The sequence below is a fragment of the Myotis daubentonii genome, chromosome 9, assembly GCF_963259705.1.
Source record: "Myotis daubentonii chromosome 9, mMyoDau2.1, whole genome shotgun sequence".
Lineage (NCBI taxonomy): Eukaryota > Metazoa > Chordata > Mammalia > Chiroptera > Vespertilionidae > Myotis > Myotis daubentonii.
Genome location: NC_081848.1, coordinates 83,300,659 through 83,316,704, shown reverse-complemented (window position 1 = coordinate 83,316,704; position 16,046 = coordinate 83,300,659). Strand labels below are relative to the sequence as shown.

The 16,046-nt window shown below is 50.8% G+C and overlaps 2 protein-coding genes across 3 annotated transcripts in view; one reads left to right on the top strand and one right to left on the bottom strand.

The window, feature by feature from the left end:
- Nucleotides 1-4,378: 4,378 nt before the first annotated feature.
- On the top strand, nt 4,379-6,695 carry LOC132241553 (mammaglobin-A-like). Its single transcript, XM_059710442.1, has 3 exons — nt 4,379-4,480; nt 4,875-5,062; nt 6,498-6,695. The coding sequence occupies exons 1-3, from the start codon at nt 4,426-4,428 to the stop codon at nt 6,534-6,536; spliced, it is 282 nt and encodes a 93-aa protein (XP_059566425.1). The 5' UTR covers nt 4,379-4,425; the 3' UTR covers nt 6,537-6,695.
- A 3,798-nt stretch (nt 6,696-10,493) lies between these two features.
- Nucleotides 10,494-16,046, bottom strand: part of LOC132241549 (mammaglobin-A-like) — a 36,809-nt gene continuing 31,256 nt past the window's right edge. Inside the window, exons 1-3 of one of the 2 annotated variants that reach the window (XM_059710434.1) lie at nt 12,709-12,809; nt 12,127-12,314; nt 10,494-10,691 (exon numbers count right to left, since the gene is read on the bottom strand). In XM_059710434.1, the coding sequence (XP_059566417.1) occupies nt 10,653-10,691; nt 12,127-12,314; nt 12,709-12,763 (282 nt within the window). In that variant the 5' untranslated portion in view covers nt 12,764-12,809 and the 3' untranslated portion in view covers nt 10,494-10,652. Of the gene's footprint in view, nt 10,692-12,126; nt 12,315-12,708; nt 12,810-16,046 lie in introns of those variants that run through there. The other variant, XM_059710433.1, reaches the window with a different exon arrangement.

The window sequence follows — 16,046 nt, the reverse complement described above, 5'->3', positions numbered from 1 at the left end:
CACCGTCCAAAACAAGAAATGGGCTGTCTGTGCTGTCACACCGGGAATAAATAAAGAGTTTCGAGCTAAAGGGACTTAGGCAAGGACGGTGGAGGAGACTTCACCTGGAGCCAAGGCCACGAGGAGAAAACTGTGGGACCTGCTCAGACATCTACCTGGAGCCCACACAGGGAAGTTGGGCAAGTCCAGGGCACAGGACTCCATCTGAGTCATAACGTGAGGGGCCATAAGAGTCACACTAAGGAGACCTGTCTCTGATATCAGCACACCAGGCTCCCGACCTGACTCTGCCACCCTTCCCCCACTACCTTCGTGCCCTTGGTCAAGGGACTTGACCTCTGTTGTCCCACTGTGTGCAGATGGGGGAAATGGTAGCCCTACCTCACGGGAGGGATCCACACATGCATGTCAGTTTCTCAGGAGGACCCTGGTCTGTGCTGCTGCCCTGGCATTCCCCCCATTCAGTGACCTCTTCTCCCGTCAGAACTGCCCCCGTTTGGACACTTTTTTCATCATCACTCTACTCACTGGGTTGTTGTTGTGAAGACAAAGAGAAGTGGTCACCAGTGCTCCGCAGGGAGTAAGTGATGTACCATTACTGGCCACTCATGTTTTACTGAACCTGGATGTAGGTAACACAGGTAGCAGCTGGCTATTGAGAAGGTTAATAGGCCAACGTTATGTAGACTATGTTCAAAAGAGAAGATCTGCATAAACTAGATCTCAATGAAACTCTTTCAAGGAGTCAGAAAAATATCAGGTAAGAATGGATCAAAATATACAGCTTAATTTTCAACTTTGACCTTTTCCCTCATATCTGAACATGATTATCTCTGGATCTCTTAGAAGATGGAGTTGTGCAGTAGAAAGTTCCATGGTCTGTAGTGGTCCTTGTTGGCCACCAGCGTTTAATAGAACAGTCTTCTCAGGTTTATAAATTAACTAGAGGCCTGATGCACGAAATTCGTGCATGGGTTGGGGGTAGGGGGTGGGTCCCTCAGCCTGGCCTGCAACGATGCCAGCATCCCGTCCTCGGACTCTGGCCAGAGGCCTCTTCCCTTCCCTCCCTCCGCCTGGCAGGGGCACAGACGCTGGGTATCTGTGGAGGCGGACTCCATGAGCCCAGCATTCCTCGCCACGGACTCTAGCCCAAGGCCCATCCCCTCTCCTCCCTCCATGCAGCTGGGTCGAAAGATTGGCTCAAGTTGCCAGAGCAATGCCGCCAGTATCTCGCCCTGGCCACTTAGGGCACCTCCGTCTTTGTCATGGAGTGATGGTTAATTTACATATTACTCTCTTATTAAATAGGATTGCTGGCCGCTGACGTGTAGATAGCACCTACTCTGTGGAGGTACAGGCTGTACCTAATTCAGGCCTCACAATAAGTCTAGATCTCTTCTAACTGCACACAGAGACCTGCTGTGAAACCCCACAGCCGGCTTGGCTCAAGGCACGGGAGGCGCCTGCTCTAGGCCTGGACAACAAGATCAACAAACATCTCACTGCCATCAAGATGTCTGTAGAAACAGAGCCTGTCCTGAATTTCGTTCTGGGAAAGTACCTCCCAACCAACTCTAGATGTTGGCATGACCTTAAGGAAGAAGAGGTCACCGCCAAGAACATCCTGGAGGCTAGTGTCCCAACATCCCTGGAAGTGAGGGGCAGAGCCAGATTTACAGAATCAGTGAGAAGTAAAGTAGAAAGTTTCTTGTGTCCAAATACTGTAGAGCTAATTTCTTCAACTAACTTACAATGAATGAAAAATTCAAAGATCTTATACACTTTAAGATCCTTGTATAGATTTTATTTTCAGTGAATCACTGAGAAAACAATAGCTCTCACTGAATGTTATTATTTTTATTAAGTATGACAAGTCCTCAAATAGAGAATATTAGTTTGAGTGTATCTTAGGTCTTGGTTGAGCCTGAGTACCGGTCAGATATAATTCTAACCGCACATTTATGTCCCACCTCTGACTGAGGAGCTCACCTCTCAGCAGGGTCTGTCATAGCAGGTGCCCCGGAGATGTCACTCCAACATTGAAACCAAAGTTTACTTGAATGGTCCAGTTTCTGAACTTAATTTGGCGACCCGAGTCAAAGGACCTTTGGGAGCAGAAACCATCAGGCCAGCAATACAAGCATTCAGACCTTTGGCTTGATCTATTTCTGCTTGTGAACACTTCTTTTAAATGAGTCTCTTATGAGCCAAATTATAGCTCTATGACACACCTGAGAATGGTCATCTTGGGCTCTGGGGAAAACATGGAAGTAGAGAAACACAGCCTTTATTGTACATGACATGGAGTTGCTGTTGCTCTGAGGGCCCAATGTCCAGCAGACAACAGGGCAGGTCCATAACCACGAGGACACCAGCAGAGTCCTCACTGAGTCCTGTTCAAGGAGAAAGTCTCCCATTCCATCATGAATGTCATTCAGGTGCCTTTGGAATGATGGCCAACAATGGTCAACTGGGAGAAGGTGCGCACATAAGAACACAACCTTCTTTATTTCTAGCTTCTTCCTAAACCAATATTGTGCTTGGAAACGTAGGATGCAGCTGAATGATGGTAAGAAATGGGTCGCAAATCATCCACACAGAGGACAGTGCATTCACGGGTCATTAGCTATTGGCTCATCTCTCAGGCTCTCTCATCCATTTCTCTTTCTTTACTCTAAGCCACATTGGCTGTCTTGTTCCTTTATACAGTCACTGCTTAAACTGACGTGTGTTTTCTATCTTATAAGGTGGCCTGTCCCTGTCTGACACCGAGAGGCACACTCTCGATGCTTTGCTTCCCTTGCCATCTGCACTCAGGGCCTCTGTACGTGCTGTTGTCTCTCCTGGAACAGGCTTCCCCAGAAGGTCCCTTGGAGTCACTGTCACTGATGCAGGAAAAGTCACACACATAAACAGTCCTGGTGGGACCGCCTGCTGGACCTCCTCACAGGAGGCTGCCCTAGTGGATTTCTGTTGTTCACGACACAATCACTTTCCCTTTATTTCATATTCAAATGCAGGCTTGTTTGTGGCCTTCCAGTTAGAGGTAAGCTGCACAGGTGCAAGGTCCTGCTTTAACTTGTTCCTGTGGCTGAATCTGTGACATGAAGCACAGGGCCCAGTCTTAGGACAATCCTGGTTCTTATGAACATGAATGGATACAGGAATGGATGAATGGATGGATGGATGGGTGGATGAATGGATGAGTGGATGGATGGATGGATGGATGTTTGGATGGATGGTTGGGAGGATGGATGGATGTTTGGATGGATGGTTGGGAGGATGGATGGTGGTTGGGAGGATGGATGGGTGGATGAAAGGATGTATGTATGTATTTATGCATGTATGCATGAATGGATGGATGCATGAATGTGTAGATGAAACATTGGCATTAGGCATGATTACCCTTTCTAAGCCCTGTGCCAGGCTTCTACATGGAGGGCCTGGAATTCTTACAAAAGCAGCCTTGGTGTCATTTATGCTCGTTGTAGAAACGAAGGAAAGGAAGCTCAGGACAACCAGCACTATCTTAGCCAAGGACATTTCATGGGTAGCGGTGGCCTCCAAGATGCAAGTCCACATCTGCACGCGCCCAGATATCATTGCGGCATCCAGCACTGCCTCCCTTAAGCATCAGTAATTCTACTTCTCCCATCATCTACTGAATCAGTGGAAGGAAAACCCTCAAGCTAACAAAACTGAACAAAATGTAACTCTACATTTATAACTAAATCTATAAAATTGTCTTAACTAATGAAATAGTCTTTATACAAACAACCTTCAACCAAGGCGAGAAGCTATTGCTATTGTCCAACAGAAGGCAGCTGCCTCAGTCTATGGGCGAGGAAAGCCTGCCCTCCACAGGCGCTGGGTGGTATGGCCCCCAGCCCAGGTGACTGGTGAAGCAGGAGGCACAGAAAGAGGATGTGAAGATCTCTGTACTTGGCAGAAGCAGAAGAGAAAAAGAGGAGTAAGGGGGGTGCAGGGAGAAGGGGAGGGGAGGAGGCACATGGATGGGTAGGAAGAGCTGGAGGGGGAGGAAGAGGTCATGAGAACCACAATAATAAAAACACAGGAATGACAACACAGACTCATAATGCTGTAATTTACCTTCTTATTTCGCAAGCACTTCAGCATGAATTTCATATAATGTCATTACCATGATTGCAGTTCTGAAAATTCTGAGAGTTTTTAAAGCCCTGTCTCCTTGGTTTCTATAACTAGACCCTGGGTGAGCTAAGTTCTAGATGATTCTCCTGTCTTTTCTGGGCCCAATGCCAGGTTCATCCTGTGACTCATTCCATCATCTGTGGGAGGGATTAAGTGGCCGCCAGGAGAATAAAAGGAGGAGTCTGGGCTTTCACCTGCAAAGTGATCCGTCTTCCCTGCCACGTCCAGTGACCAGCCAACAGCAGCGCCTGAGCCATGAAGCTGGTGGTGGTCCTCATGCTGAGCGCCCTCGCCCTTTCCTGCTATGCCGGTGAGTGCTGCCAGGGCCAGGCTTTGGGGGAAGGTTTGTGTCAGGGCCCCTGTGGCGGACCTCCTGCTCCCCAAGCCCCAGGCCAGAGGCCCTCCTTTCTCTGGTGTGTCCATTCCTCATGGCTCCATCATGTTTGGCTCTGTGGGCTGTGGAAGCCAGGGAGCTGGGGGCGTTGTGTGTGGGAGGGGGGACACGGAGGCAGATGTCTTGCTGCTCAGAGATAATCCAAGACCCTGAGTTTGCTCTCCCAGAATTGAGGACTCAGACCATTGCCCATAATCTCTCTGAATGTCTGTCTCTACTGGGAGGTAAGAAAATGACAATCGTCATGGTTACGCCCAGCAAGGAGCTGGTCCTCTGGAACTGAGCCTGGCTTTGTGTGCTTCCTTCCCAGGGTCTGGCTGCCAAAGGTTGGAGGACATGATCAATAACACGATTGATCCTTCTGTGACGGAGAATCAATACATCGAAAGTCTTGAAGAGTTCATACCGGGTGATACCACGAAACAGCTTCTCAGGGAATTTAAGCAGTGCTTTCTCGACCAGAGTAACAGAACCCTGAGCAATATAAAAGTGATGATGGTAATGTTGATTTCCTCCTACCTGCCCTTGAAGCACGGGCCAGGGACACGCAGGCTCTCATTTTGGTACTAACTTCTGAAAAGCTAGTGTTCATCATGCTTCATGTCACCTCAGTGAACGTGGGTGCTGACATCCAGAAAGCCATGCCAGGGGCCGGGGCCAGCTTGCCTGCTCACATGGTGGAGTCTGTAGTGAGTGACACAGGAGAAAGGCCCGGAGGGAGGAGAGTGTATGGGCAAAGGCTTGCCTACCCCTCAGCCCCAGAACATCTGATTCTCAAGGGGACCCTCATGTTGATGAGTGATAAACACAAATAGGAAAGCGTTTTAAAGAATTTCCTAAAGAGAGCAGACAGCTACATGTCAGGCAGATCCCGCCTCTCAGGAACGCGATTCCCAGTGCCCTTTGGAGCACCCACGTTTGCTAGAATAAGTGGTTGAACGTCCTGGGCATGAAGGAAGGCCCCATGAGTGACAAGTAGACTCCTTGGCTATGAACCCGCCATGGGTGGTGGAATTGTTGAAAACAAAGGTCAGTATAAGCAAGGAGACCTTCTTTCTATTTAGAACAGATATGGTTCAGACCTTCCTGGTATTCCTTCCCTACCCAAACGGCCCATTGCAAACAGTCCAGGCAGCAACAGAGAAATATTGCCCCAGCAGAGACATAAACATCTGCATAACTAGGAGCTTTCTGACACAGGTGTCTGACAAGCTGGGGAATCCGCAGGAACCATGATAAAAATAAGCGCATCAGGAAAGGACACATGTTGTGATGTGTGCAGACCCAGTCTCTGAGGAACAGGCAGAGCGTGGCTTCCCACGGAGGGTGGGGGAGGCGGAGACGTTCAGGGCCCGGGGCTGCACTTGAGTGACAGGAGAAGGCCCTGGAGGTTGGGACCTTAACACGACTAAACTGTCCATTGAAAAGGGTGACAGGGTCCTATTTACGGGACAGGCATTGACCACAATCACACCTGAAGCCATGCGCAGCCCCTTCATGGCAGGTGACGGCCTTTCTCTTTGCAAACGGAGGTTAGACAAACCCCTCGATGGGGCGTCTCCTCAGTTCTGTGGCCACAGGCACGTGGCAGGCTCAGGGGGAGGCCCGTGGCCCCCAGATGCACACGGGCTCCTGCTGGGCTGAGACACGGAGAAGGGGCAGCACAGCGGGTGCAGGGGAGGCCTCTTTCACAGCAGAGGAAACGCGCAGGGAAAGGCTCCCAGGGCCCCGGCGGGACCGGGTCTGGAAGCCGCGTGTCCTTGGCATCAGGACGGGCCTCCTGAGCTACAGACAAGGAGAGAATTCTGGCTGAAGCCAGCCCGCTTCTCTCCGTGGGTGCAGACACAGCCGGGAAACAAGGAGAGGCCACGTCTGTGCTCCAGGATGGCTTCTGTGGGAGAGGGGGTGTGAGTGCTTCTCTGTCTGTTTCCAGGACGCCATATTCGACAGCAGGCAGTGTGCCTCCTACTGACCCACATGACCCTCCCTCCGACGACAGAATGGCCGACAGCGACTCTCATGGCAGAACCCACAGCTTAGCTCCCCTCTTTGCCTTTTGATCCTGAAACTGCAAGACAATTGTTGAAACCTCCCCCACATGCTCATTCCAATAAAGCGCCTGCAACACCAAGGCTCTCTCTGGTTACTGACCCGAATGGGGACCTCAGGAGACGCCCCTCATACTGCGCTGCTCACAGCGGGGATGGGGGCATTCAGTACAGAACTCAGGACTGAGACATGGGAGCTGCAGGGTGCTCTGCGCCTGAGCATCGAAGCCCAACAGGACCCTGTCCCTGGGATGGTGTCCTCCTCCCTCCCCTTCCCCCCCCCCCCCCGGCCCCTCTGGGCCGAGTACAGGCGCTCACACACCAGGACCCACCCATGTCCTCATGTCCACACTACGCCCTCTCCCCAGGGCCGGGCTCCCCTCTGGGTGCTCTCTCTCTCTTCCTGACCTGAGGTGCGGGGAGGGAGCAGAGCAGTGAGAGAGGGGACTCGGGCAGTGCAGGGCTGCATCCTGGCTTGAACGCCCTCCCACTTCTCCAGAACATCCCTTGGGCCCTGACACCACTAGGCCCAGGCAAAGGACCCTTTCCCCACACCCGCAGCTTATAGCAGTGATGGCAAACCTTGTGAGCTTGGCATGTCAGCATTTTGAAAAACCCTAACTTAACTCTGGTGCCGTGTCACATAGAGAAATTTTTTGATATTTGCAACCATAGTAAAACAAAGACTTATATATATTTTTCTTTTTTTTATTGTTTTATTGCTTAAAGTATTACAAAGGGTATTACATATGTGTCCTTTTTTTCTCCCGCCCTTGACAATCCCCTGGCCTCCCCTACCCCCAGTGTCTTATGTCCATTGGTTATGCTTATATGCATGCATACAAGTCCTTCGGTTGATCTCTTACTCCCCTCCCTCCTGCCCCCCAACCCTCCCTGGTCTTCCCGCTGCAGTTTGACGCAGCTCTGCTTCTGTATCTATTATTGTTCATAAGTTTATAATGGTCTTTATTATCCATGAATGAGTGAGATCATGTGGTATTTTTCCTTCACTGACTGGCTTATTTCACTTAGCATAATGCTCTCCAGTTCCATCCATTCTGTTGCAAATGGTAAGAGTTCCTTCTTTTACAGCAGCATAGTATTCCACAGTGTAGATGTACCACAGTTTTCTAATCCATTCATCTACTGATGGGCACTTAGGCTGTTTCCAGATCTTAGCTATGGTGAATTGTGCTGCTATGAACATAGGGGTGCACATATCCGTTCTGATTGGTGTTTCTGGTTTCTTGGGATATATTCCTAGAAGTGGGATCACAGGGTCAAATGGGAGTTCCATTTTTAGTTTTTTGAGGAAACTCCATACTGTCTTCCATAGTGGCTGCACCAGTCTGCATTCCCATCAGCAGTGCACGAGTGTTCCTTTTTCTCCACATCCCCTCCAGCACTTGTCATTTGTTGATTTGTTGATGATAGCCATTCTGACAGGTGTGAGATGGTACCTCATTGTTGTTCTGATTTGCATCTCTCGGATGATTAGTGACTTTGAGCATGTTTTCATATGTCTTTTGGCTTTCTGGATGTCCTCTTTTGAGAGGTGTCTATTTAGATCCTTTGCCCATTTTTTTTAAATATATTCTATTGATTTTTCACAGAGAGAAAGGGAGAGAGATAGAGAGTCAGAAACATCAATGAGAGAGAAACATCGATCAGCCGCCTCCTGCACATCTCCCACTGGGGATGTGCCCTCAACCAAGGCACATGCCCTCCACCGGAATCGAACCTGGGACCTTCCAGTCCTCAGGTCGATGCTCTATCCACTGAGCCAAACCGGCCTTGGCCCATTTTTTGATTGGATTGTTTATCTTCTTTTTATCAAGTTGTATGAGTTCCGTATAAATTTTGGAGATTAGCCCCTTATCAGATATGACGTTGGCAAATATGTTTTCCCACACAGTGGGCTTTCTTGTTGTTTTGTTGATGGTTTCTTTTGCTGTGCAGAAGCTTTTTATTTTGATGTAGTCCCATTTGTTCATTTTCTCTTTAGTTTCAAGTGCGCTAGGAGCTATGTCAGTGAAGAAATTGCTCTGGCATATGTCTGAGATTTTGTTGCCTTTGGATTCTTCTAGAATTTTTATGGTTTCTTGTCGTACATTAAAGTCCTGTTATGCCCAGAGTTCGGGGTCCCCAATAATCCACCACCAGGGAGCCTTTTCCGATGCAAAAGCAAAGAGTCTTTATTCAAACCCAGGTTTGGCTCCCAGCCTCTGTTCGACGCAGCAGTGAGACGGGAGACAGTGTCCCAGGAGAACAAAGGTTATATAGGGCAAGTTATTTGGGTAGGCTTTAGGGGTGACGTGAGTTACAGACATTGGTCATTTAGGTCAGGATAAATGTTCCCCAAACAGTGTGTGGTGGTCATCTCCTCCTCCGGCCAAGGCACTGAGCCTTGCTGGAAGGTTCCCTTCCCGCATCTGCATCCTGACTACCTGCGGCTCTCCTCCTGGGAAACGCAGTCCTCTGTGGTGGCCACTCTGAGCCAACTGGCATCTCATCTGTTTTCTCACCTCCCTCTCTTAGAGCTGAGTGTTCCCCACTGGGCCCTCACTCCACTGGTCAGTGAGGCACTGCCCAGGGGGATTCTGGGGGCTAGGCTGGGCATCTGATGCCTCAGAGACGCTGCTCATCCCTTCTCATCCCCTCAGGTCACGTGCTCCTTTCACACAGATGCTCCTTCCCAGGTCATTCTGGGAGCTGTCAGCTGCTCTTCCTCCCTGGGGGCAGGACCTTGGCACCTGCACGGATCTGACAGGCCTGGATGTGGACGCGTCCTCAGGAGCCAACCACCCTCCTGGGGCCTCACTTGCCGGCTATTTGGCATGGGCATCAGGAGCCGGTGCTGCCCTACACCATCTCCAGCTCTGACCCCAGCCCTCTGTCAGGCCCGGTGCTATGGGCACCACCCACACTGTTCCCGGCACCTATTCTTCCTAAGGCAGCCAAGTGCCCTCCCACTAACTCTCTCCAGCTACATCATCAGACCATTGCTCTCCCGGGAACCCCATGAGCATGTTGGTGGTGCCCTGACCCACGGGGGCAGCTCAGGGAGATGGGCAAAGCGGGCAAAGTGCTGAGTCAGAGGAGGGGGGCACCCTAGGTGCCCGCCCAGGGGCTGGATTCTAACTCTGCACATCACTCCTGCTCTGCTTCCTCCTTGGAGCCGCCATTGCTCATAATCCTGATGGCCAGGGTCACACAGGAGGAAAGGCAACTTCCCAAAGGCCTCAGAGCCCCAGGACTGCATGGCCCATGAGTTCTCAGTAAAGAACTGTGTGTGTCTGTGTGTGTGTGTGCACATATGTCTGCATGTGAATGAGTGTGTACGTGTGTGTGTGTGTGTGTGTGTGTGTGTGTGTGTGTGTGTGTGTGTTGGGTAAGCTATAAGCTGTGGGTGTGGGGAAGGGTCCTTACCTGGGCCTAGTGGTGTCAGGCCCTGGAGGGTTGTTCTGGAGAAGCGGGAGGGCGTTCCCGCCAGGATGCAGCCCTGCTTTGCCCGAGTCCCCTCCCTCACTGCTCTGCTCCCTCCCCGAATCTCCGGTCAGGGACAAAGAGCACCCAGAGGGGAGCCGGCCCCGGGGAGCGGGCGCAGCGTGGACATGAGGACATGGGTGGGTCCTGGAGTCTGAGCGCCTGAGCTCAGCCCAGAGGGGCCGGGGGGGGGGGCGGGGGGGGAAGGGGAGGGAGGAGGACACCATCCCAGGGACAGGGTCCTGTTGGGCTTCGATGCTCAGGCGCAGAGCACCCTGCAGCTCCCATGTCTCAGTCCTGAGTTCTGTACTGAATGCCCCCGTCCCCGCTGTGAGCAGCGCAGTATGAGGGGCGTCTCCTGAGGTCCCCATTCGGGTCAGTAACCAGAGAGAGCCTTGGTGTTGCAGGCGCTTTATTGGAATGAGCATGTGGGGGAGGTTTCAACAATTGTCTTGCAGTTTCAGGATCAAAAGGCAAAGAGGGGAGCTAAGCTGTGGGTTCTGCCATGAGAGTCGCTGTCGGCCATTCTGTCGTCGGAGGGAGGGTCATGTGGGTCAGTAGGAGGCACACTGCCTGCTGTCGAATATGGCGTCCTGGAAACAGACAGAGAAGCACTCACACCCCCTCTCCCACAGAGGCCATCCTGGAGCACAGACGTGGCCTCTCCTTGTTTCCCGGCTGTGTCCGCACCCACGGAGAGAAGCGGGCTGGCTTCAGCCAGAATTCTCTCCTTGTCTGTCGCTCAGGAGGCCCGTCTTGATGCCAAGGACACGCGGCTTCCAGACCCGGTCCCGCCGGGGCCCTGGGAGCCTTTCCCTGCGCGTTTCCTCTGCTGTGAAAGAGGCCTCCCCTGCACCCGCTGTGCTGCCCCTTCTCCGTGTCTCAGCCCAGCAGGAGCCCGTGTGCATCTGGGGGCCGCGGGCCTCCCCCTGAGCCTGCCACGTGCCTGTGGCCACAGAACTGAGGGGACACGCCCTCGAGGGATTTGTCTAACCTTCCTTTGCAAAGAGAAAGGCCATCACCTGCCATGAAGGGGCTGCGCATGGCTTCAGGTGTGATTGTGGTCAATGCCTGTCCCATAAATAGGACCCTGTCACCCTTTTCAATGGACAGGTTAGTCGTGTTAAGGTCCCAACCTCCAGGGCCTTCTCCTGTCACTCAAGTGCAGCCCCGGGCCCTGAACATCTCCGCCTCCCCCACCCTCCGTGGGAAGCCACGCTCTGCCTGTTCCTCAGAGACTGGCCCTGCACACATCACAACATGTGTCCTTTCCTGATGCGCTTATTTTTATCATGGTTCCTGCGGATTCCCCAGCTTGTCAGACACCTGTGTCAGAAAGCTCCTAGTTATGCAGATGTTTATGTCTCTGCTGGGGCAATATTTCTCTGTTGCTGCCTGGACTGTTTGCAATGGGCCGTTTGGGTAGGGAATGAATACCAGGAAGGTCTGAACCATATCTGTTCTAAATAGAAAGAAGGTCTCCTTGCTTATACTGACCTTTGTTTTCAACAATTCCACCACCCATGGCGGGTTCATAGCCAAGGAGTCTACTTGTCACTCATGGGGCCTTCCTTCATGCCCAGGACGTTCAACCACTTATTCTAGCAAACGTGGGTGCTCCAAAGGGCACTGGGAATTGCGTTCCTGAGAGGCGGGATCTGCCTGACATGTAGCTGTCTGCTCTCTTTAGGAAATTCTTTAAAACGCTTTCCTATTTGTGTTGATCACTCATCAACGTGAGGGTCCCCTTGAGAATCAGATGTTCTGGGGCTGAGGGGTAGGCAAGCCTTTGCCCATACACTCTCCTCCCTCGGGGCCTTTCTCCTGTGTCACTCACTACAGACTCCACCACGTGAGCAGGCAAGCTGGCCCCGGCCCCTGGCATGGCTTTCTGGATGTCAGCACCCACGTTCACTGAGGTGACATGAAGCATGATGAACACTAGCTTTTCAGAAGTTAGTACCAAAATGAGAGCCTGCGTGTCCCTGGCCCGTGCTTCAAGGGCAGGTAGGAGGAAATCAACATTACCATCATCACTTTTATATTGCTCAGGGTTCTGTTACTCTGGTCGAGAAAGCACTGCTTAAATTCCCTGAGAAGCTGTTTCGTGGTATCACCCGGTATGAACTCTTCAAGACTTTCGATGTATTGATTCTCCGTCACAGAAGGATCAATCGTGTTATTGATCATGTCCTCCAACCTTTGGCAGCCAGACCCTGGGAAGGAAGCACACAAAGCCAGGCTCAGTTCCAGAGGACCAACTCCTTGCTGGGCGTAACCATGACGATTGTCATTTTCTTACCTCCCAGTAGAGACAGACATTCAGAGAGATTATGGGCAATGGTCCGAGTCCTCAATTCTGGGAGAGCAAACTCAGGGTCTTGGATTTTCTCTGAGCAGCAAGACATCTGCCTCCGTGTCCCCCCTCCCGCACACAACGCCCCCAGCTCCCTGGCTTCCACAGCCCACAGAGCCAAACATGATGGAGCCATGAGGAATGAAGACACCAGAGATAGGAGGGCCTCTGGCCTGGGGCTTGGGGAGGAGGAGGTCTGCCACAGGGGCCCTGACACAAACCTCCCCCCAAAGCCTGGCCCTGGCAGCACTCACCGGCATAGCAGGAAAGGGCGAGGGCGCTCAGCATGAGGACCACCACCAGCTTCATGGCTCAGGCGCTGCTGTTAGCTGGTCACTGGACGTGGCAGGGAAGACGGATCACTTTGCAGGTGAAAGCCCAGACTCCTCCTTTTATTCTCCTGGCGGCCACTTAATCCCTCCCACAGATGATGGAATGAGTCACAGGATGAACCTGGCATTGGGCCCAGAAAAGACAGGAGAATCATCTAGAACTTAGCTCACCCAGGGTCTAGTTATAGAAACCAAGGAGACAGGGCTTTAAAAACTCTCAGAATTTTCAGAACTGCAATCATGGTAATGACATTATATGAAATTCATGCTGAAGTGCTTGCGAAATAAGAAGGTAAATTACAGCATTATGAGTCTGTGTTGTCATTCCTGTGTTTTTATTATTGTGGTTCTCATGACCTCTTCCTCCCCCTCCAGCTCTTCCTACCCTTCCATGTGCCTCCTCCCCTCCCCTTCTCCCTGCACCCCCCTTACTCCTCTTTTTCTCTTCTGCTTCTGCCAAGTACAGAGATCTTCACATCCTCTTTCTGTGCCTCCTGCTTCACCAGTCACCTGGGCTGGGGGCCATACCACCCAGCGCCTGTGGAGGGCAGGCTTTCCTCGCCCATAGACTGAGGCAGCTGCCTCTGCTGGACAATGGCAATAGCTTCTCGCCTTGGTTGAAGGTTGTTTGTACAAAGACGATCTCATTAGTTAAGACAATTTTATAGGTTTGGTTATAAATGTAGAGTTACATTTTGTTCAGTTTTGTTAGCTTGAGGGTTTTCCTTCCACTGATTCAGTAGATGATGGGAGAAGTAGAATTACTGATGCTTAAGGGAGGCAGTGCTGGATGCCGCAATGATATCTGGGCGTGTGCAGATGTGGACTTGCATCTTGGAGGCCACCGCTACCCATGAAGTGTCCTGGGCTAAGATAGTGCTGGTTGTCCTGAGCTTCCTTTCCTTCGTTTCTACAACGAGCATAAATGACACCAAGGCTGCTTTTGTAAGAATTCCAGGCCCTCCATGTAGAAGCCTGGCACAGGGCTTAGAAAGGGTAATCATGCCTAATGCCAATGTTTCATCTACACATTCATGCATCCATCCATTCATGCATACATGCATAAATACATACATACATCCTTTCATCCACCCATCCATCCTCCCAACCATCCATCCAAACATCCATCCATCCACCCATCCATCCTCCCAACCATCCATTCATCCACCCATCCATCCATCCATTCATCCATTCCTGTATCCATTCATGTTCATAAGAACCAGGATTGTCCTAAGACTGGGCCCTGTGCTTCATGTCACAGATTCAGCCACAGGAACAAGTTAAAGCAGGACCTTGCACCTGTGCAGCTTATCTCTAACTGGAAGGCCACAAACAAGCCTGCATTTGAATATGAAATAAAGGGAAAGTGATTGTGTCGTGAACAACAGAAATCCACTAGGGCAGCCTCCTGTGAGGAGGTCCAGCAGGCGGTCCCACCAGGACTGTTTATGTGTGTGACTTTTCCTGCATCAGTGACAGTGACTCTAAGGGACCTTCTGGGGAAGCCTGTTCCAGGAGAGGCAACAGCACGTACAGAGGCCCTGAGTGCAGATGGCAAGGGAAGCGAAGCATGGAGAGTGTGCCTCTCGGTGTCAGACAGAGACAGGCCACCTCATAAGATAGAAAACACACGTCAGTTTAAGCAGTGACTGTATAAAGGAACAAGACAGCCAATGTGGCTTAGAGTAAAGAAAGAGAAATGGATGAGAGAGCCTGAGAGATGAGCCAATAGCTAATGACCCGTGAATGCACTGTCCTCTGTGTGGATGATTTGCGACCCATTTCTTACCATCATTCAGCTGCATCCTACGTTTCCAAGCACAATATTGGTTTAGGAAGAAGATAGAAATAAAGAAGGTTGTGTTCTTATGTGCGCACCTTCTCCCAGTTGACCATTGTTGGCCATTATTCCAAAGGCACCTGAATGACATTCATAATGGAATGGAGACTTTCTCCTTGAACAGGACTCAGTGAGGACTCTGCTGGTGTCCTCGTGGTTATGGACCTGCCCTGTTGTCTGCTGGACATTGGGCCCTCAGAGCAACAGCAACTCCATGTCATGTACAATAAAGGCTGTGTTTCTCTACTTCCATGTTTTCCCCAGAGCCCACGATGACCATTCTCAGGTGTGTCATAGAGCTATAATTTGGCTCATAAGAGACTCATTTAAAAGAAGTGTTCACAAGCAGAAATAGATCAAGCCAAAGGTCTGAATGCTTGTATTGCTGGCCTGATGGTTTCTGCTCCCAAAGGTCCTTTGACTCGGGTCGCCAAATTAAGTTCAGAAACTGGACCATTCAAGTAAACTTTGGTTTCAATGTTGGAGTGACATCTCCGGGGCACCTGCTATGACAGACCCTGCTGAGAGGTGAGCTCCTCAGTCAGAGGTGGGACATAAATGTGCGGTTAGAATTATATCTGACCGGTACTCAGGCTCAACCAAGACCTAAGATACACTCACACTAATATTCTCTATTTGAGGACTTGTCATACTTAATAAAAATAATAACATTCAGTGAGAGCTATTGTTTTCTCAGTGATTCACTGAAAATAAAATCTATACAAGGATCTTAAAGTGTATAAGATCTTTGAATTTTTCATTCATTGTAAGTTAGTTGAAGAAATTAGCTCTACAGTATTTGGACACAAGAAACTTTCTACTTTACTTCTCACTGATTCTGTAAATCTGGCTCTGCCCCTCACTTCCAGGGCTGTTGGGACACTAGCCTCCAGGATGTTCTTGGCGGTGACCTCTTCTTCCTTAAGGTCATGCCAACATCTAGAGTTGGTTGGGAGGTACTTTCCCAGAACGAAATTCAGGACAGGCTCTGTTTCTACAGACATCTTGATGGCAGTGAGATGTTTGTTGATCTTGTTGTCCAGGCCTAGAGCAGGCGCCTCCCGTGCCTTGAGCCAGGCCGGCTGTGGGGTTTCACAGCAGGTCTCTGTGTACAATGGGAAGAGATCTAGACTTATTGTGAGGCCTGAATTGGTACAGCCTGTACCTCCACAGAGTAGGTGCTATCTACACGTCAGCGGCCAGCAATCCTATTTAATAAGAGAGTAATATGTAAATTAACCATCACTCCATGACAAAGACGGAGGCACCCTAAGTGGCCGGGGCGAGATACTGGCGGCATTGCTCTGGCAACTTGAGCCAATCTTTCGACCCAGCTGCATGGAGGGAGGAGAGGGGATGGGCCTCGGGCTAGAGTCCGTGGCGAGGAATGCTGGGCTCATGGAGTCCGCCTCCACAGATA